The 22,344-nt window shown below is 46.6% G+C and overlaps 1 protein-coding gene and 1 long non-coding RNA gene across 6 annotated transcripts in view; one reads left to right on the forward strand and one right to left on the reverse strand.

The window, feature by feature from the left end:
* The window catches only part of ANXA13 (annexin A13), a 67,259-nt gene that overhangs the window by 39,417 nt on the left and 5,498 nt on the right, over nt 1-22,344 (forward strand). For 3 of the 5 annotated variants that reach the window (XM_042254159.1, XM_060393681.1, XM_027972921.2), the window contains 7 exons: nt 2,298-2,331; nt 2,437-2,516; nt 4,117-4,185; nt 4,597-4,698; nt 9,266-9,341; nt 13,550-13,662; nt 17,887-18,476. In XM_042254159.1, coding sequence (XP_042110093.1) covers nt 2,298-2,331; nt 2,437-2,516; nt 4,117-4,185; nt 4,597-4,698; nt 9,266-9,341; nt 13,550-13,662; nt 17,887-18,006 — 594 coding nt within the window. In that variant the 3' untranslated portion in view covers nt 18,007-18,476. Of the gene's footprint in view, nt 1-2,297; nt 2,332-2,436; nt 2,517-4,116; nt 4,186-4,596; nt 4,699-9,265; nt 9,342-13,549; nt 13,663-17,886; nt 18,477-22,344 lie in introns of those variants that run through there. The other 2 variants (XM_060393679.1, XM_060393680.1) reach the window with 1 other exon arrangement.
* Nucleotides 1,002-21,983, reverse strand: LOC132657212 (uncharacterized). The gene is made up of 2 exons (XR_009595047.1): nt 21,422-21,983; nt 1,002-20,537 (listed from the first exon to the last, which is right to left on the reverse strand). It is a non-coding gene; the product is annotated as an uncharacterized LOC132657212 (long non-coding RNA).

Consider the following 22,344-nt stretch of genomic DNA (forward strand, 5'->3'; position numbering starts at 1 on the left):
TTTTCCTGAACATCCCTGGACTCCTCTTCTTCCCACAGATAATAAAACCCCTCTATTTGGGGTTAGGATAGTGGTTTAGAGGAGCCTTAGCACAGGTGGATGGCATTGGTTCTGTCCAATAACCACACAACTCTCCTTACTCAGTATCCCCATCTTTTCCAGAAGCACCAAAGTGCCAGTGACCCGGCAGCCAGTATCTGGGCAGCCTCCCTTGGCCAGAAGGTTAATTTGGTCATTCTTTTTCTAATCACATTTGTTCCCATGTGGCTCACTCTCAACCTAGTTTCTTTTGGGTCCTGGTCTCGAACAATGAGCAAGACTTTTTTGTTTCCCAATCAAAAAAATCTGACAGTAAAAAGGAGAAAAGCAGGGAGGGAGCAGGCAACAAGTTCAGGCAGATCCTGGTAGTGGGTTGGAAGGAGGAGAAAGGGGAGGGGGCTGCAGAGTCACAGGTGTTCAGCCCCCACCTCCTCCTACCCTCTTCCCGCCCACCGCAGCAACACGGGCCTGGCTCCTCACCTTCCATCAGCCCCACTCGCTTCTCCCCATTGCTGCCTCGTGACCTTCATTTTAAACAGTTTGTGGGAGGCACTGTGGGGAGACACTGGCTCTTATATGCTGCTGGGTCAAGTGTAGACTGAGGCAGCTCCCAAGCGGCCCCCTCAGGACGAGCCAGTAAACCCTATAGCCATACATGGCTTTATGCTCTTCACTTTATTGCATTTTTACAAACTGAGTGTGTGCAGCAATGCTTCTTGGAGCAAGTCTATCAGCATAATTTTTCCAGCAGCGTTTGCTCACTTCTTGTCTCTGTGTCCTATTTTGGCAATTCTCATAATATTTCAAACCCTCCCCTGGAAGAAAGACGATGATTCACTGAAGGTTCAGATGATGGCTAGCATTTTTTAGGAATAAAGTATTTTTAAATTAAGGTATGTGCATTATTTTTTTAGACACTATTGCACACTTCACAGACCGCAGTAGAGTGTCAGTATAACTTCTTTTTTTTTACTTTTTTAACCTTTTATTTTATATTGGATTATAGCTGATCAACAATGTTGTGATAGTTTCAGGTGGACAGCAGAGGGACTCAGCCGTACATATACATCAATGTAACTTTTGTATGTACTGGGAAACCAAAAGACTCATGTAGTTCACTTTATTACGACACTCATTTTATCAGGGTGGCATGTGCCTGTAAGGCAGTCCTTCCCAGCACACACCCTAGAGAGAGACTTGCATTGCAGCACATAGCAAAATTGTTGACTGAGTGCAGCCTTGTTTGAAGTAGAGAAAAATTGGAAACAGTCTAAATGTTCATCAGTCAGAGGCTGGCTAAATAAACTGGGGCTTACTGTAGGATGGAACATTTTGTTTCCATTTAAAAAAAAAAATGCTAGGTGACTAAGAGTACGTAAGCATAGCAGGACCTTAAAGACCTATTACTGAGTGAAAAAAAGTTGAACAAATATATACAGTATTCCAGTTTTTAAACACATACACAAAACAATTCTATATATTTTCAGTAGCACAAACATGTATGTACAAATGCAAAGGGAAAATGCGCACAGAACTTCTAAAACTGGCTCCCTTGTGGGGAGGATGGGGAGTGAGATGGAGCAAGAAGGTGGTGAATGACCGTGTTAGCTTAGGGACTTCCCTGGTGGTCCAGTGGTTAAGACTGCCTTCCAGTGGAGGGTGTGTGGGTTTGATCCCTGGGTAGGGGAGCTAAGATCTTCATGGCCAAGAAACCAAAACAGAAAACAGAAAAAGTATTGTAACAAATTCAGTAATGACGTTAAAAATGATCCACATCGAGGAATCTTTAAAAAATAAATCAGCTTAGCTGTAATGCTTTCACTCTTAACTAAGGATGTGTGTGTGTGTCTGTGTGTGTGTTAGTCGCTCAGTCGTGTCCAGCTCTTTGTGACCCCATAGACTGTGACCCAACAGCTCCTCTGTCTGTGGGATTTCCCAGGCAAGGATACTACAGTGGCTAGCCATTCCCTTCTCCAGGGGATCTTCCCACCTAGAGATTGAACTCTCCCACATTGCAGGCAGATTCTTTACCCCCTGAAGCACCAGGGAAACCCCTTATCTCCACACAGCCAGGGATTTGGCTGACTTGCTCTAGGTTTGGACCTTGAGCTGCAGGGACTGCCCTCTTTGGAGGAAGTCATGAAGGCATCCTGTGTCCGGAAACAGGTTCTGCCTCTTACCTTGGCTGGTATCTGCCTATCTTATCAATAAACCCCGCCTTGAAGTATTGATTTTTTTTTTTTTATTATCTTTCCTAGGAAATCATTGCCATTAAAGAGGCCTACCAAAGGTGTAAGTGACCTTTTGTTCTGACTTTAGATACTAAAGAATGCTTCTTGCAAACTACCTCTGGGAAACTAAATCTGCTTCCTCTCCTCCTTTCTTCTTCCGCTAAAGTGTTTGACAAGAGCCTTGAATCAGATGTCAAAGGGGATATAAGTGGAAGCCTAAAAAGAATTCTGGTCTCCCTGCTACAGGTAAGAGTGAAGAGGCCTCACCTGCTTCATGATCCTGAGAAACAGCCCTTGGCAACGTGCTACCATGCTGTAAAAGTCAGTGTAGATAATAAACATTTCCTTCTCTTATTAAATTGCTACTGAGGAACCACCAACCTGTCTTCTGTCCATCTAGCTCTTCTGAAATTATTCAGTGGAGATTCTTCCCCCTGTAACAATCTGCCTTGTCATTTGCAGTCTACAATCCCTTTCTGTTAGTGAGTCATCTCATTAAGCATTGCCATCTCACTTTGCCAGTGAGGAACCTCTAGGGGTATACACAGTAACATACAGGCCAGGAGCAAGAGCCAACTCATCTGACCCCAAATAGGGTCCTTCTCATGATACAACTAACTTCCAGGATTCACCCTAAGTCTAGGCCTGTAGGAACCTCTTGGCCAGGAAAGCAGGGTTTTCAGAACTGGCCCTGCGAGGACGCAGCCCCTGGGCCTCCAGCCAGATGGCATCTGCCCTCTCATTGACACACCCGTCTTTCTGAGCTTTGTGTGTTTCCTCTGATTACTTTCCATGTGGATAGACTGATAGCAGAGAACACATAGAATAAGCTTGAGCTATAGCAGGAAGACTATATGAATGGTCTCCTGCTACGTAGCAAATTGCTGCAGATTTAGAACAACACACATCTATGACCCAGCAGTTTCCACGGGCCGGGGCTCCTGTTACAGGTTAGTTGAGTCCCTGGCTCAGGGTCTCTATAGGCTGGAATCCAGGGCTTCCATCTCCTGTGAGGCCTGGGGTCCTCTCCTAAGCTTCCTGGCTGTTGGCAGATTTCAGCTCTCTGGGGCTGTATGACTGATGCTCCTGTTTTCTTGCTAACTAAAAAGACCCTCAGTTCCTAGAGGCTACCCACAGTCCCCTGTCATGTGGCCCCAGAGAGAGTTCAGAGCATGGCTATATGGTTTCTTCCAGACCAGGGTGAGCTCATCTCTCTGACTTCTTCCATCTCTGACCTCTCAGAGCTCACCTGATTGGGTCAGACCTACCCAGGGTAACTGATTAGGGACCTTAATTACATCTGCAAACATCCCTGTTGCCACATAAACATAACACGATCACAGGGGTGACACCTCACCATGTTTACAGGTCTTGTCCACACTCAAAGGGAGGAGATTAGTGTGGGCCATCAGGGTCACCTTAGAATTCCACCTGCCACTAAAGGGCTTAAGTGAGACCTCCAAGACCTTCCATGACCAACATCCAGGGTTCTTCAGGACAGGGACCCTGAGAGGTGCAACTTGATATTTTGGAAGGAAAGAGATACCTTCCCAACAGACTCATTCTAGGGGACATCATGAGGTTTCTTAGAGGTCAGAGGGGTTTGTGAGTGACCTTGGATTCTACAAAAAAAAAAAAAAAGGAAAAATGTGTTGTCACAGAAGCTACTCTGTTTATCAGTTGTGCCCAAAAGATGGCAGCAAAGAGCAGTGCTGCCCCTTTGCCAGGCTGAGTCTAATTTTCAGGCCACTGCTCTGAAATCACCGCTTTTTCGAGGACTTTCCCTTTTTTGTTTTCTTTGCTCAAGCAGGAACTCAAGTTAATAACAACGTGTTGATTTTTCTAGGCTAATCGTGATGAAGGAGATAATGTGGACAAAGATCTAGCTGGGCAGGATGCCAAAGAGCTGTATGATGTAAGTATGCGGGTGTGCCAGTCTCTGCAAATGGTTCTCTGTTATTTAACATGATTTTCAACAATTATGTCTTTCTTTTATGTGAATCGGAATTACTTGGGAAATAAGTATGATCTTGAAAGTGTTTTTCATCTATACTGTCTTCATGAACCTAAAAGAATTGCTTATTCTATTATTTTACTCTCGTGTTAACCACCTCAGATCCATTCTGAAATAAAGGGACATATAAATAATATAAATAGATAGGTGAGGTATACTTGTGGGTTAGAAATTGAAAGCGCTAGGTCAATCCATTTGGCTTCTCTTAGGCTCATGTTTTATTGTTTCCTGTAAGTGAGGCCTGGTCACAGCTGTGTATATTTGGTCTTTTTGCAAAAGTCATTTTCAAAATGTTTGCACTTGGTTCTCTAGGCAGGGGAAGGCCGCTGGGGCACGGACGAGCTTGCCTTCAATGAACTCCTGGCCAAGAGAAGCCACAAGCAGTTACGAGCCACCTTTGAAGCCTACCAAACTGTAAGTGACCCAGCACTAAGGCAAGGAGTTCACACAGGAACAGAGTCTCAAGTTATCTCCAAAAGAAGCTGAGATCTGGGATATGGAACTGAGCGGTGGGAGCAGGGGCGGCGGGTGTCTTTTACAATAGCAGTTCTCAATCACGGATGATCTTGCACACCCTTAGGGATATCTGGGGCTTCCCAGATGGCACGGTGGTAAAGAATCCTCCTGCCAGTGCAGGAGATGCAAGAGACTCGGGTTTGATCCCGGGGTTGGGAAGATTCCCTGGAGGAGGGCACAGCAACCCACTCCAATATTCTTGCCTGGAGAATCTCATGGACTGAGGAGCCTGGTGGACTACAGTCCATAGGGTCACAGAGAGTTGGACATGACTGAACACACACACACACACGCACACAAGGGATTATTTGATCATGCCTGGAAATATGTCGCAACCAGATGTGTTGGGGGGAGCAGTGCTATTGGCATCTAGAGGGTCAAGACCAGGGATGCTGTTAAACATCTCACGATGAACAGGACAGCTCCCCACAACAGGCAACCATTCGGCCCCAGTGCAGTGCTGAGGCTGGGAAACCCCACTTTGCAGCAGAGGCTAGGACAGCAGGTCAAGTTTAGGAGCAAAGCCCTGGAGTCAGAGGGCCCAGGTTCAAATCCTGGTTTTACTGTAACAAGTGACCAGATGTCTCCATCCTCATTTGTAAAAAAAAGACCCTGAACATCATCTTCCCAACCTCAAGGGATTATTTTAAGAGTTAAATAAGATGAATATAAAAGGCTCAGGACAGTATCTGGCTTATAGTAAGCATACAAATGTTTGCCCTTATTTTCATTCCAACTGACAATTGGCTAAACAGTGCCTGAGACAGATGCAATAATACCTCAGAGATACATTCCTGAAAAGATGTGTATAAATTGCTTTTATACAATTATTTTTCAAACTGATGATCATTTTAAGCCAACAAGGTGAGTTAGCTATTTCAAGACACTTAGTAGTTAGTCCTTCCCTGAAAATCAGTCTTTGATTTCAGGAAGGCTTTTGTGGACTATCAAATATTCTTTTGTCTAGTATTTTTTATTTGTGGAGTGCTTTTAACTATTCAAAGCACATCTGTACCCTGTGTCTCGTTTCAATTTCACAACAATACTGTAACTCGAATGTAGGCTGAACAGCCATTGTTACCCACAACTGCTGGACAAGGGAAGTGTGTTATGAGTAAGGAGCCATCTGTTACTTATCAGGACCACACAGCAAGTCAGTAGCAGAAAGTGGATGAGAGCTCCAAGATTCCCCAGCCTGAGCTCCTACCTCGGCTAGAGCTGGCCGCTCCTCACTCAGAATAGCGTTTCCGACGTGTTGCCAGCAGATGAAAAGACAAGAAAGCTTTGGAATTTTATCATTGCTGTATATAAGCCTTTAGGGCCCTCTGCTTTCAAATCGTGCCCAGAGTCCTGATCAAAGGCAGCTCACCCTGAACTCCCCTGGCCTTTGGGCCTGGAGCTGAATAGACTGAGCTGGAAGCCTTCTCTATGACCTAGAGCCTCTTCCCATTAGACAGGGGCCATGGATGGAGTTTCTGGGGTGGTTGTCATTGGGCATCGCTGTAGAAACACACGTACATGTGTGTGTGTGCGTGTGTGTACACATGAGTTACTGACAACCTAAGGATACTCCCTAAGCCAATTGCTCTTAAAATTAATCCTGAATCAGCAGAATCAGTATCACTTGAGAACATGCTTAAAATAAGAATTCTTAATCCCCACCCTGGATCAACTGAATCAGATTCCCTGAGGTTGGGATCCTACAATCTGTGTTTTAATCAGTCCTCTAGATCCTGATGCATGTGGAAGTTTAAGAAGTCTGCTCTAGGCTGTATGACCCTGGGCAAATTACTAAGGGTTCTGTGCCTCAATCTCCCCAACTGCAAAACTGGGATAATAATGTACCTGCTTCATAGAGTTAGTAAGGATTAAATGAATCACAGATTTAAAGCATTTAGTGCCTGGCATGCAGTGGGTGCTCAGCTAACATTAGCAGTTGGTAGGAGTCTCCCTGTGTGAACCAACAGCAACAAAAAACAGCTGAAACTCAAATGGAAAATAAGATAATCTACTGATCTGAGGATTCTTTACATGAAACCAGCTTTAAAATGCTATTAATACCTATTCATCTATTCCAGAAACCTTGCTGGGACATTATTCATCTTGATCTTTATCATTGATTTTGAGGGTTCACTATGACCATGATCTTGGGAATCTGGCTCCATAAATTTTCTCATGGTCTCTGGCTAAAAGCACTAAGATGCTAGAGTCAGATCATTGAAGTCTATTATGTGACATAGGTTTTGCTGGCATAGAGTTGAATTTTAATTTTTGGCACAAAAACTTTGCCCTTGATTTGTCCTCTAAACTTGAATCTTAACTGCTGACACTCTCAAAAATCCCAGCCCAAACAACAAAGCTTCCCAACTGTGCCGCATTGTGAAAAGTTATTACTCTCCACAAGTCTACCAAACATGAGAGGCTTATAGAGTTCTGATGTTCCCAAACAGGGCTCAGTATAAATTGTAGCTACACATACCTTCAGCCCCAGGTCACTTCCTCCCCACCGCACCTCTCATCACTTCTCCCCTCCCCTTACAAAGTTTTTCTAAGCCCATTCCAGAGCCTTTAGCCCTTTAGCTTTTATAACTAAAACCAGAGTGCCTATGGTTCTGCTGTGGGCATGTGGTCAATCAGGGGCATCGGTTTTAAAAGAAAGAAATGTCTCCCCTATTCTTCTAATAATCTCTCCACAGACAATGCTACCAGGTAAACTAGAAGCCTTTGAGGCTTGTCTGGAATCCACCCTGGCAATGTGTTTTTGTACCGAGATCACAAAACCTGGTTTTTTTCAAAGAGCTCCCTGAGAATTAAGTGTTCCAGTGGGGAGCATGCCATTTGCAAAGGAGAGTCCTAGTACCTTGGGCCAGTGGATTGTTTTCCATTTGTGTTCAGTGGAGCCTCTGGAGGTGACTTGGGAGCTATCAGGAGGGGACAGGGTCAAGGGACAGGCAGAGAAGAAAGGACAATGCCATCTCCCTGTAGCTCATAAATAGCGCCCCCTGGAGACAGGCAGCGATGAGACTCTGAGGGGAGGGGAGCCTGGCGTCTAGGGCTGGGGTCAGCCTTCTCCCACCTCCCTAGAACAGCTCTGCTTTCCTGCTTTTATCTGTCATGTAGAGTGAGATGCTATAGAAAATTTAAAAATACTGTTCTAGCCCAGTATTAACAATAAAAACAGAAAGTGGTTTAGTGTGAGGATTTTTTTTTTAAGTAAACACAGACCTATGTGAATACAATCTCCTTTTGTAACACAACCTCTGTCTACAGAACAAGAACCCTGTTCATGGTTGAAAGGGAGAGCAGTTTCTTCTGAAATACTAGCTCCACATCCAACCCCTAAACAACTGAGGACAGCTAAGAAAGGGACAGGACTGAAAGCCCCCCAACCCAACTCCCATCTTATCTAGGTCCATTCCACACCGGACCTCTAGATGGGCCAGCTATGATGAGAAGATCAAGCGACGGGTTTCACTGAATTCAGACCCTCCTCCCCCTGCATCCATCGTGCTCCCACCACAAAGAAAATGTTGTTTACCAGGATTTTCAGAATAAACTCCCCTGCTGTGTCCTCAAAGGCCCCGGTTATTTATAGACTCACAGTTGTGTCATAGCCTCAAAAGATAATTTCTAAGGAAGAAGTTTCAGTATTTCTAATGCTTAACTGCATTTCCCAAACCTGAAGTTTCTCCTTTCTCTTTATATGCCTGCTCTGAGCTCAGCCCAGGCGGTACTTGTGCTAAGTGTGGTCACAATTTACTCTAAACTTCAGCTTCTATAAATATTTGGAAGGACACCTAACGTGTAATGCTACGCAGAATGATAGGCGAGCTGGGGGTGAATATAAGATCATTCGGAGTCTCCCCAGAGGGAAGGAAATTGGCATTTGACGTGGTCAGGCCCCCTACACAACCCCCACCCTGCTCCTAGTCCACGTAGCCCCATCGTATCAGAAACATTAGACCAAGTCCTTGCCGTGAATTTCACAGCCTCTACCTATATCGCCCAGACTGTAGCCGCCTGAGCTCCCCGTCTCAGTTTACAACGGAGGAGATGATTATAACCACAGGCTCCTGAAAAACTGGAAATGGAAAGAATTTTTATAAACACATAGGAAACTCAAGTACTATAGAAATACAAAGAATGTTGTTTCGGTATTTATTCATTGTTCTTCCACTTTCTGATTCTTACGGAAAAGGAAACTGAGGCCGAGGGGGTGGTCCTGCCTGCGGTCACGTCCAATAGGGGTCAAACTCCCTGGGCCCCGAGAGTCCCCACTCAAATGGGGGGGGGGGGAGGTGTACCACTCCCAGCCCTGCAAGGGATGAGGCCATGTGGGAGTTTCAAAGTTTCCTTGGTCCTTGCATGACCAAATCTGGATGAATCTTTTTGTGGAGGAACAAGCCTCCAGGGCACCATGGCCAAGAGCAGAAGCTGGACTAACAGCTAGACTTTCTCTCTCTAGCTCATCGGCAAAGACATCGAAGAGGCCATCGAGGCAGAAACATCAGGAGACCTGCAGAAGGCCTACTTGACACTTGGTGAGTAAAGCCAGGAGCCCCCGACTTCAGCCAGGCTCCTCGGAACCAGACTCAGAGATAGAGGTTTGTGTGCAGGAAGACTTCAGGTAGTAGTCTGAGAACCGCAACACATCTAAGCAGCCTTGGGAAGGGAGAGAATGGTTCTGATGCAGCTGCAACAGGAGCTTTTCTGGTCCCCAGGAAGCCCTGAACTCAAGATGTCTGAAGTGTAGGCAAGGGTCCCAGGCCTTCGCACCCCTCATCAAGCAGCTGGCTGGCTGAACCCACAGGGCATGTGCAACCTTGGGGAAGCCAGTTCCCTCCTTTGACTCCTAATGTGCATGACCCAGTCACTCCCTCCCTCCTGAAAAGTGACTCAGCTGTGAGCAGCCAGCACATAACACTGTGCCTGAGTGCCATGGTCCTGAAGACAGAAGCTTTGGGACACATCACAGCATCCACTACAGTCCCACTAAGACTGTGGGTCCCCAGCAGCAACCACCAACAGCCTGGGGCCGTTGTCTAGTCCCAGGGCAGCAAGGGTCACATGACACACACTCAAAAGCACTCAGGTTCGGATCCATGGACAAGTTTTTGCAGGTGCCTGATGGCTCGAGGGTGACCTTTTCCATTTGGTTCCCTTCGACATTGGAATGAATGAGGTCTGTTTAGAAAGCAAGGGGGAGGAGACCAGATCATGGCCATGCCAAGCAAACGCCAGGCCCTTCTCTCCAGGTGTTGCCCGTGAGGCAGGAAATAGCAGAGAGATGGGTACTGGGCTGTGACTGGCAGGCTCCTTTCTCACTTTTGCAAGTCCTGGAAGGAAGGCATTGTCCATTGTCCACATTCCAGTGGTGCGGAGGCCAGGGCAGCATCCCAAATGGCACAAGAAATGGAGAGAATATCCCCAGAAGAAGAGGAAGAACCAAAAAAGCAGCCCCTGGAAGCTTAAAAAATGTCCTCTCGCTGCCAAACTCTTGTTTTGCCTTTTTTCTTTCTTTCTTTCTTTTTTTTTTTTTATGGGACTTTTGGGAGCAATGTCAGCAATTGATTATTTTTTTTAATCCATCAACATTTTGCATTCAAACTAGCAGCTCTGCTGTTGTGATCCAGTGCAGAGGCCTGAGCATCCTTAATTAATGTTACCCCTGTCCCAAGATGGATATACACAGATGACTGTCCTCGGGGCTTTAAGGATGACTGTCTCAAGTAAACAGAGAGATCTACTCATGGCCCATTTATAAGGCTCCAAATCCTTTCTGTACTCGCAGTTGTAAAGAATTAGGAAAACACCAGAATTCAGTCAAAAGATTAATATCAATCCTTATTGATATTAAGTATTAATGGTAATAAAACCATTCAAGTCTGTAACATTTACTTAGCACCTGCTTGGGCCAGGGGTTGTGCCAGGCATGGGAATCAGTGGGAAACAGGTCCATTTCCTCTTCTTAAGAAGCGTCAAGGTCAGGACAAACACACAAACCAATGGACTGAGCTATAGTAAAGATAAAATGGGCTTCTCTGATGGCTCAGCAGGTGAAGAATCCACCTGCAAAGCAGGAGACCCAGGAGATATGAGTTTGGTCCCAGGGTCAGGAAGATTCCCCTGGAGAAGGAAACGGCAACCCCTTCCAGTATTCTTGCCTGGAAAATCCCCATGGAGAGAGGAGTCTGGCCGACTACAGTCCATGGGGTTGCAGAGTCAGACACAACTGAGCATGCACGCACAAGCACAAATGCGCAAAGATAAAAGCAATCAGAGCAAAGTGAGTACAGAGGAAGGAAAGGGCCCGGCCCTACAGTTGGGGGACCGTGAAAGGCAGGAGCGAGGTGGACTCCCCTGGTAGTAAATTAAAAAGAGATCAGAAAAGACCTTGAAAATGAACCACGAAGAGAGTGGAACATGATTCCATAACTAAATTCTCTAGACACTTCCCCACCCTGCTCCTACCTAACTAGTAAAGATGCCAGTGTGAAGTTAAAATTGAGGAGGAGGTGTTTATGAGACCAAATGGTTCTCAGTGCTCACAGTCTCTGGAACAGCAGTTCTCAAACTGGAGTCTGACGACCCCCTGTATCAGAAGCACCTGGGGGAAGGGGATGTGAAAATGCAGTTTCCGAGTCCCAGTCCAGGCCACCCACTTAGAACTTGCAGGAATTCAGCCCAAAGCCACACCTTTACAACTTCCCCAAGTGGTTGTCTTACTTTCCCTGGAGTTTGAGAATCCCTGCTCTGCATGCCCAGAGGAGCAGGGGACACAGCAGAGCATCTGGCTGCCCTGCACCCACAGCGACAAACAGCTTTATTCCCATATCCTCCTGAGCTGTGTGAGCATGCATGCTAAGTCGCTCCAGTCATGTCTGACTCTGTGTGACCCTATGGACGATAGCCCACCAGGCTCCTCTGTCCATGGGATTCTCCAGGCAAGAATACTGGAGTGGGTTGCCATGTACTCCTCCGGGGAATCTTCCCGATCTAGGGATCAAACCTGCATCTCCTATGACTCCTGCTTTGCAGGTGGGTTCTTTACAACTGAGCCATCTGGGAAATCCTGCCAAGCTAGCCCCATCCAAACTTTTGGGGCCTTCCTGCAGCTGTGACCAGCAGAGCTTGTTCACCAGGCATAGCCTGTATACAGCAGCAAAGTTGAGAATTTTCTCCCCAAAATATCAGGAAGAAGGAATTCAAGGGAGAAGTCACCCCTAGTGTAGGCTCAGAACACACTGACATCAGGCAGATGATTATTTCAACATCAATTAATACAAATGCATGGCAGAAGGTCCTCAGAAAAATCTTGTGAGGTCACCAGCTCAGAATGCCTGGGAAGGGGGGTGCCACAGTGAGTCTCAGATACGTTGCTCCTCAAATTGCCAGGTTCACCCCCCAAACCACCACCAATTCAGCAGGTTGTGGATTCAGACACCTGGGTCTGAGCTTCTCCACTGACACTCTGGTGACTACCACATAATCTAAAAAATAAGGAGACAGACCCCCAAACTAGACTCTGCTTCCCCAGTTCTGTTCCTGCCTCTGGCTTGTAAGCATCAATCCCATTGGCAATTACCTAGAAAACACGAGTTCTCATTACAGGACATGGTAAGGATGTGCATTCCACACTTATGCTGAATTTATTACTTATCCCTAACATAAAAAATGTTCATTGTTCTAGGCAAAACATCAACAACATAAACAGAAAAGAGTTCATTCCCCCAAAGTGTTAGACACCTGTGAACCGGGGAGGAGGGAGGACAAGCCAAGATTTATCCCCAGGAGCAGAGGTGCACCCCATCCCCTGAGTGGTGATGAGAGACCATACTTTGTTAATTTGTGGACTAGCTCATACTTCATTCATTTCTGACTGGGGCAGGGCTCGAAAAGAGCAATTAGCAGCATCGCAGGAAGATGCTGTGTAGACAGGACCAAACATTTCATCAAGCCCACATCCCAGGCCACACACGATGAAGGTTGCGGAGACGTCGGAAAAGATTCAGAGATGAAGCTCACACCTAAAACCCAGTGATGAAAAATGAAGGGAAGGAAGTTTGCTTAGCATGGCAGGCAGGAGGATCACAGTGCAACTGAGCCAGTCTTCAAGATTACCAGGTTTTGTTATGGAGAGGTTGCAGGCCAGTCTGTGTTCTCCCTCGGGGGCTTCCCTGGTGCCTCAGTCGATAAAGAATCTACCTGCAATGCAGGAGACCCAAGTTTGATCCCTGGGTCAGGAAGATCCCCTGGAGAAGGGAATGGCAACCCTCTCTGGTATTCTTGCCTGGAAAATTCCACGGACAGAGGAGCCTGGCAGGCTACAGTCCATGGAGTCACAAGCGTCGGACACGATTTAGAGACTAAACCACCACTGTGTTTCCCCTCCACACCTGACTCTGGCATCAGAGATTTCTCTTAAAGATGAGAAGGCATTTTTGCTGGTGAGAATCGTGAACGTTGCAGGGAGAGCCTGAGGGTGCCCACAACGCTCCTCCTCCCCCCCAGGGTCTTCAGGGAATAGGAGAGGTTCTTCTGTGTCTGAAGGCGACTTGCTTGAAGAGTCGGGTGCCCTGACCCCAGGGGAATCTTCCAGACACTTTATCAACAGTGTGAAGTCTGCTCCTTTCAAAGGTCATGACTCCATCCGCTCCGAGGGCAAGCCAGCTCTGTTCCTCCCCAGCATCTCCCTGTTACTGAACAAGACGTGACCACCTCATGCTCTCTTTCCCTTTGTCCTGCCCAGTGAGGAGCGCCCGGGACCTCCAGGGCTACTTCGCTGACCGTCTGTACAAGTCCATGAAGGGGGCGGGCACCGACGAGGACACCCTCATTGACATCATTGTGACCCGGGCTGAGGTAAGACGCATTTGGCTCCACCTTCTTGTTTTGCCACCACGGAGGTCATCAACAGATCACTTTTTTTAAGGGTGTATCTACAGAGATGGCCCTTGCTTTCCCAGACGTTGTGGAAGGACACTGTGCTGTGCTCCAGTCGGTTTCTTTTCATAAAAACACAATAACCATAGTGGCTTCTATGTCTTTTCCTTTTCCATCGTTGCTTTCCTGCACTGTGGGGCATGTGAGATCTAAGTTTCTGGACCAGGAATCACACCCATGTCTCTTGCAGTGAAAGTGCAGAGTCTTGACCACTGGACTACCAGGGAAGTCAGCAGCTTCTATTTCTGCCATCCGTGCCTCCGGAGAGCTTGGGGCGGTGCCTGGAAGGGACCTGGAGGGGCTGGTCTGGGTAGGGCAGCTCCTTTTTAAGGATAGTAAAGGCTCAGATGGTAAAGAGTCTGCTTGCCATGTGGGAGACCCCGGTTCAACCCCTGGGACAGGAAGATCCCCTGGAGAAGGCAATGCCTACCCACTCCAGTATTCTTGCCTGGAGAATTCCATGGACAGAGGAGTCTGGTGGGCTACAGTCCAGGGGTTGCAAAGGGTTGGACACAACTGAGTGACTAACACTTTCACTTGGCAACAGGTCACCCAGCAGCAGAGCCTTAGCAAGTCCTTTCCAGACTCCTGAGTTAGGCCTTTATTTCCTTAAACACACTCCCAAAGCACAATTCTGCACAAAAACCACGTCAGTACAAGACAAGGTTTCTCAACCTTTTTAAAATTAGCGATCCCCGCACGAGGGAGCCTTTTTAGACCTCATTTTTTCCTAATTTTTACTCCCCTCCAAGAAACGTTAACACAGCTTACACTGTATATCTGTTTATGTTGCTTATGTATAGACGTAGTTACATTTACATTAAGAGATTTGGATTCTTTTTTTCAGCCTCTAAGAACCAATTTTGCCCCTTTTGGGAGCATTATCGCCCCCCTCTGAGAATGCCTGAGCATAACAAAGGCCCAGGGAGAGAAATAGCCCAAAAAGTTTGGAAACAACTGTCAAGACTCAGATTCGGAATACAGGGCCACAGAGAGGAGGAATTACAGAAGAGAGGGGAAGCGGCATTTCATCCACAGCAGAGAGACCTTGGAGGGTGAAGTGGAACTTGAACTTGAAAACCACTGACATCTTCCCTCAAAAACGTGTTAAATGAGGGGGAAGAGATACCAACCCAAATTCTGGCCCCCGTATTTCTGACAAATAATACTTAACATCTGACACTGTTTTGAAACATAACTTAGCAACACAACCGTTCTTTCATTTTTATTTCTATTCCTGGAATTTCTCCTCCCTCTCTTTCTCCTCCTCCATGATTGATTCATATTTCCTTTTCTCTCCCAAAGCCCCTGCCCTTTCCTCCTCCTCTCTCCCTCCCCCAGTCTCTCTGCCACCCTCTTCACTTTGTTTTGGTTGCTCTGAATCTCTCTCTTTCCTTAATCTCTCCAGGTCTCTGCCTTCTCTGTCTCTCTGTCTCTTAGTATCTCAGACCCAGCCAGAGTCTCTGCAGATCCTAGGACACTCCGAGGAGCAGGTTGGTGACAAAGGCCAGCAAGGATGCTAAAGAGCCCAGGGGTTGGAGCTCTCTGAGTGATCCCCAGGGTACCACGGTCACTCCAGCATGCTGGACTGTGGACTGTTTATTCCAATATGCTCTGTCCTAGCTCAGTGCTGACCACAGGCCCTGGGTCACCTCCATATGGGGACCATTCCCTCTGAATGCTTCGGGCCAAGACAGTTATATTGGCCAGGTCCCCTAGTCCCCCAAAGCTGCCTGATACTAGAACAGAGCCCGGGAGAGCCACATCCTGTCCCTGCACTCACCCCCCTCCCCCAGCCAAACAGCCTACCAGTCAAGGAAGCAGGGGACACGCGCCACCTGCCTGATCTCTTGCACAGCATCCCCTTCCAACAGCCCTCCACTCTTCTACCCTCTCTTTCTCTCACTTTCTGTCTCCTGTTGGGCCCTCTAATTGGGATAGGAGAAAATAAGAACCAGAAGCCTGGGCAACGGTCTGTGGGTCTCTCTAGAAAGCCCTTCCCAGGTGGCACTCGTGGTAAAGAATCTGCCTGCCAATGAAAGAGATGCAAGAGACAGGTTTCATCCCTGGGTCGGGAGAATCCTCTGGAGGAGGAAAATGGCAGCCCACTCCAAAATTCTTGCCTGCAGAATTCCATGGACAGAGGAGCCTAGCAGGCTACAGTCTCTGGGGTCACAAAGAGTCGGACACAACTGAGCAACTGAACAAATACTAGAAAGCAAGATATAGTCTAATTTAAAAACAATAATGATAACAAACAAAATTGCAAACAAAAACCAAAAGATTTCCTGGTTAAAGAGAGCTCTGTGCTTCTTTTATGAGACTTCCTGTGTTCTATCTGGAATAATATCTTCCATGGCACAACCATTATCTCCTTTACTAGGTTGTAAGAGTCTTTAGAGCAAACCAATCTTTTTATTCATGTTTCTTAGGTCCTTTCTCCACCTCCAGCACCTAGGTGGTACCTTTTCAAGTTTTTCAATTGATCCTTGAACAACACAGATTTGAACAGTGTGGGTGCTCTCATATGCAGATTTTTTCCAATAAATAATAGTACCTGTGTTCTCATTTCACAGATCTTTAAATTAACTAAGTATGAGGAAAAGTTTGTATTTCCTTGTTGTTTAGTCACTAAGTGTTGTCTAACTCTTTTGTGACCCCATGGCCTGTAGCCCACCAGGCTCCTCTGTCCATGGGTTTTCCCGGGCAAGAATACTGGAGTAGCTTGCCATTTCCTTCTCCAGGGGGTCTTCCCAACTCAAGGATCAAACCTAAGTCTCCTGCATTGGCAGGCCGATTCTTTACCATTGAGTCACCAGGGAAGCCCTTGCCATTCAGTTCAGTTCAATTCAGTCACTCAGTCATATCCAGCTCTTTGCGACCCCATGAATTGCAACACACCAGGCCTCCCTGTCCATCACCAACTCCCGGAATTCACTCAAGCTCACGTCCATTGAGCCGGTGATGCCATCCAGCCATCTCATCCTCTGTTGTCCCCTTCTCCACCTGTCCTCAATCCCTCCCAGCATGAGTCAACTCTTTGCATGAAGTGGCCAAAGTACTGGAGTTTCAGCTTTAGCATCATTCCTTCCAAAGAAATTCCAGGGCTGATCTCCTTCAGAATGGACTGGTTGGATCTCCTTGCAGTCCAAGGGACTCTCAAGAGTCTTTTCCAACACCACAGTTCAAAAGCATCAACTCTTGGGTGCTCAGCTTTCTTCACAGTCCAATTCTCACATCCATACATGACCACTGGAAAAACCATAGCCTTGACTAGATGGACCTTTGTTGGCAAAGTAATGTCTCTGCTTTTGAATATGCTATCTAGGTTGGTCATAACTTTCCTTCCAAGGAGTAAACGTCTTTTAATTTCATGGCTGCAGTCACCATCTGCAGTGATTTTGGAGCCCAATATGTAGCATCAAAAGAACTAAAGTTTGAGGCCTGATTCTATTCAAACTGTTTCAGTTTCCTGCCCTTGCATGAGTCGTTGATCAGTTCTTTCCTTTTTGAGGCAGAGATAGCAATACACAGATTCTAGACTGCCCGAGAGTCAGTGTTCCTAATTCCTGTATTGTCAAGGGTCAATTGTAGATTCAAAATTAAGTCCTACAAATTGATGGTGATTTGAATTTTGTTGTTTGGCATTAATATCCTTGCTGATCAGGGTATAAGAGACAAAAACAGAAAGCCTTCATTTCAAACTGTGTTGACAATTTTTTTAACTTTATACTAAGAGTTGGCAAAGTATGGCTGGCAAGTCAAATCAGGCTCACCATTCATTTTTATACAGCCCTATTATCAGAAAGTGATTATTTTAAAGAAACTGTAAAAAAAAAAAACCTCAAAGGAAAAATAATATGTTTGTAACACATAAAGTCCTATGAAATTCAAGTTTTAGTGTCCATAAACCAAGTTGTACTGGAACATACACACAGACACCCAGACACCTCTGCCACCTTTGGGGAGCTGAAGTGAACTTTATTTTTCTCAGCTACAAAATAGGAAGAATAGTAACTCCAACTCCAAGGGTTGCTCTGAGGCATAAATGAGCAAGTGAGAATAATGTGCTCAGAACAGTGGCTGCCTGTGTTTATGGTGGAAACACTATAAACATCCCATTGGCTATCATCTCTCTTACAGGTAGACCTTCAGGGGATAAAAGCCAGATTTCAAGAGAAGTACCAGAAGTCTCTCTCTGACATGGTTCGCTCAGACACCTCTGGGGACTTCCAGAAGCTTCTGGTTGCCCTCTTGCACTAAACCAACCCAGCGCAGCAGGAGCAGAGGAAGGAACCTTTGTTGAAAACCTCTCCCAAACCAGATTTGCAAATACAACTCCAGCATGAAACACCCTCAAGAGTCCTGGTTTATTTCACTGGCAGCTTGAGCCAAGTGTCCAGGCCAAGCTGCTTAAGTTAAGGGCGGCAACCTTAAGACGCTTGAATTGATCACCCTGAATGCTGGCTTAGTGAGTACCTGGGCAGCCTCTTAACTTTCCTTGAGGGTAATAACTGAATGCTTTCTAAGCACAAATAAAGTCTGCAGTTGATGAAAAATCTATGCATTCGTAATAAAACCTTTAGAAGAATATGTCATACAGGGGTATGGATGTTTTGGGTAAAGAGAGAGTAGGTGAAGTACAAGAAAGACAAAATTAAGCAATTCATTCATTTTCCGTGTACTCAGTTTCAAATCCTCAATGTTAATTAAAGATGTGGATTATGCCTTTATCAGCTGCTTTTTCAAAGACTGGGTTGATTTCATTTTGGCTTTTGTCCTGGAAATATATGACTTGTGAAATTCAAACATGTTTGGAAAATGCAAACCGTTACGTTTATGGATAATCACCAAGGACAGACATCAAGGCCAACAGCAAGGAAACAATGGACTTGTCGATACGAAACGTAACGAAGGGTATAATTCACTGATCTGCTACCTGGTTTAAATGGTTTTTCTTGCTCCTCTAGACAACTGACCCACTTGAGTCTTCTCTCTGATCTTCAAATACAATTAGGATGGGCACAGTGCCATTAGGATCAAGGTTAATGGTCTGACTCTTAAATGGATTAATTCTGTACCAATAGCATCTCTGTTCCAAGATGGTTGTCTCATAGCCACGTGCAACTCAACATAAAGGGGTCTGTCATGAGAACATGGGCACTTTGGTCTAATTATTATAGTCATCCTTCATTGGATGGTTATTTGTGCCTGGCACTGCTAAGTAGCTTACTTTCATATTTAATCTTCCCAACATCCCTTTAAGGTTAATATTGTTACCCATTTATTAGCTGAAGCAACTGAGACATTCAACAACCTGGCTAAATTCATTCACAAGTGACAGAACAGAGATTTGCATTCAGAGGTGGCTGAGTCCAGAATTCACACTGGTAACTGCTTTTCTTGGGAGAATAACACAAAGTACATGGAAATGGGTCTGTACTCATTTACCTGCTTCAGTTCCTACTGCTTGCCAATCACTGTTGCTGGGTTCTAGGGCTACAAAGATAAAGAGAACGCTAGCCACACCTTGGGCATTTCATTCCCGGGTCGCTGGTGTTGACAGATGCCTCAATACTCACCAGACCCTGTAAGTGCATTAAAGGTGGTGATGGTTTAGTCACTAAGTTGTTTCTGACTCCGCGACCCCGTGGACTGTAGCCTGCCAGGCTCCTCCTCCATGGGATTCCCTAGGCAAGAATACTACAGTCGGTTGCCATTTCCTTCTCTAGGGATCTTCCTAACCCAGGGATCAAACCTACGTCTCCTGCATTGCATACGGATTCCTTATCACTGAGCCACCAGGGAAGCCCTAAGTACATTAATATGGGCAGGTAAAGCTCTCCACCCTTGAGTAAGAAGAGGAGAACACAGGGCTCCACCTGGGGGAACTGGGGGATGTGCTTCACAGAGATGCAGTCATGCTGGGGTTTGAATGCATAGAAATCCTCCAGAAAAACAAAGAATGACATGTGTAGAGGCTTGGAAACATGATGGAGCATGATGTGTTCAGGAAGCAGTAAATCCCTTGCCCTGGGGCTTGCATGTGGGCAGAAGGAGAGGGTTGTGGAGGCAGGCAGTGAAGCTGCCGGGGTATATGTTTGGGCCACATTAGCTGTGGCTTTGCTTCCCAAGTGTAGGCTTGGTCTTCTGGACAATGGTGGTCACTGGGAATGTTTGAGTGACTGAGAACATGATCAGATTTGGTCCTGGGAAATCACTTTGGTGGTGTAATCACCACAGAGCATATAGCCCAAACATACTGAGCCCTTCCCAGTGGTTGTAAAAGGGTTATCAGCAAATGAAGACCTTACATTAACATCCCCATCCTCAACATACCCGTGTATCTACCTACCAGTCACTGCTGTCACTATGAGCTCTAGCAGGTAAATGGTTCTGTGACAAAACATACTCATATTTACTTGTTGTCAAAGCTGGCCTTTACTTTTTAAAAAGACAGTAACAAAAACAGCCAGTTCTTGGGATCTGAGCTAATAGTAAGGACAGAAAAACCAACGGGCTACAGAGAGATCTATGGAAAACTACTGAAAACAGCCACCCTCGGAGAGTGTTGAAGGATGAGATTGACGTGAAGAAGAGAGGAAAGGGATTTCACAGGGAAGGAAGCAGGCCGAGGAAGATGGAGAAGCAGAGTCATTTGTTCAAAGTCACACATAGCATCTTTTCAGGTGTGTATTGGAGATCTGTATGTCTTCTTTGGAGAAATGTCTGTTTAGGTCTTCTGCCCATTTTTTGATTGGGTTGCTTGTTTTCCTAATGCTGAGCTGTGTGAGCTGCTTATAAAATTAAATATATATACAAATAGAAATATATATTATATAAATATATTACATAAATAAATGTCTATATATAAATTTTATTTATTTATAAAATTTACATAATACTTATTTCTAAATTTATATGTATTTACATTATATACATTTATATGTGAATTTATAAATATACATTTAATTATATATACTGTATGGCATTTTTAAAAAATAAAAGACATTGCGATAAAGAAAAAGTCACACATAAGAAGAATGAATCAGGGCCAGAATTCAAACCCAAGTCCTTCTGACCCTGATGTCTGAGCTGTTTGCCACACGAGCTCATGTCCGCACGGGGTTTCCCTCAAAGCTTGCCACACAAGGCACAAGGCACCTCCCTGATGTTGCCCAGCGCTCACGCTCACAAGCAGAAGCCAGTTTTTTGTGCCTGACCTGGGGGCTGCCTCAGAGAGAACTCCCATCCGGTCTGTCCCCTGAGTGCCCCCCCTCCAGTCCCCTGGTCAGGAACCCCCTCCTTTTCCCTTGCTACACCCCTGCCCCGTCCAGGCTCCCCCTCCCCGCTCCCCAAGCCCCCACTCTCTGAGGGCAGGGTGGCCAGTGGGGATGGGGAAGGAGGAGAGGACAGAGGTAGAAGGAAGGGGGGGCAGGCAACCCTGCCTTGTCACCTACCCTGCCCCCACCCCACTCCCTTCCTCCAGGGCCGCTCACTGGGGACATCCTAGTTCTTGCCACCCAGGGGGGTTGAGGAGGTGGGGAGTGGGTGCTAATCCCTCCTCTGGGGCTGCAGGAAGAGCAGGCAGGTCCCATGGGTGCATGGGGTAACTCGCCACCCATTTCCCCAGGAAATTCCCTTCTGAGCCCTGACAGGTTCATCCCCAGAGACTCACCTGGCCACAGCTGGTTGGTGATGCAGACTTTGGGACACTTGCCTGTGGGAAGCTGAGCAGATGCTGAGGTTCCCCCTGAGGAGCAAAGGGAGTCCCACAACCCACTGCAGGTGCTCCAGCTCCCTGGCCGCTCCTCCAAGGGGCTCTGGAGCCCCTTATGCAGGCCCACTCTCAATTTTTGTGGGTCCCAGCCCACCTTCTCGATTTTCCCTTTCCGTGGAAACAATGCAGCCCACACACCCAAGTGCTGTCCACAGCCCTGCCATGAACCTTGGGGAGAGGTTGATGCCTGCCTGGAAGCCATCTCAGGGCCCCAACAAAGACAAGGTCTAGAGAAAGGGCCTCAAGCGGCAGGTCAGTGTGTCTCCTCGGCCCCATGCACCCCTCACCCCACAGGAGAACTGCAGCTAGGTGGGGACAGGGTATCCTCCCTGAGAGAGGGGCCCAGAGCAGGGAGTCCTTTCCATGAGCCATTCTGAGCGGCAATGGCCACTTGCCTTCTTACCTTCCTCCAGCCTCCCATCTCTTCTCCTCTCAGGAGAAGAGCCAGCTCAGGCTGCTGGGACCTTGCATGAGCCTTAATCACATCAAATGAGCAAACTACCCGCCTCCATCAACACCCACAGACTGCCATCTGCTGCCCTGGTGACTCCACCTAACCAGACCTCTGGGGTCTGACTCAGCCTCGAGGCAGATCACCCTTTGCCATTTTTCTCTTCTTTATTTTGGCTCTTCCCTCACCCGGACTCAGGATCATCAAAGGCAAGGGGCTGGAGGGCAACTGACTCCTATTCTAATCACGCAACACGAGCAGGATCAGAGAACCTCCCGCTAGCCGGGTGCAGTGTTGGGCCGTGAGGATGCAAAGGTGAGTCAGTCACACCTGGTTCTGCCCTCAGAGAGCTTCCTGTCCAGGGGGAGAC

The sequence above is a fragment of the Ovis aries genome, chromosome 9 (assembly GCF_016772045.2).
Source record: "Ovis aries strain OAR_USU_Benz2616 breed Rambouillet chromosome 9, ARS-UI_Ramb_v3.0, whole genome shotgun sequence".
NCBI classification, from domain to species: domain Eukaryota; kingdom Metazoa; phylum Chordata; class Mammalia; order Artiodactyla; family Bovidae; genus Ovis; species Ovis aries.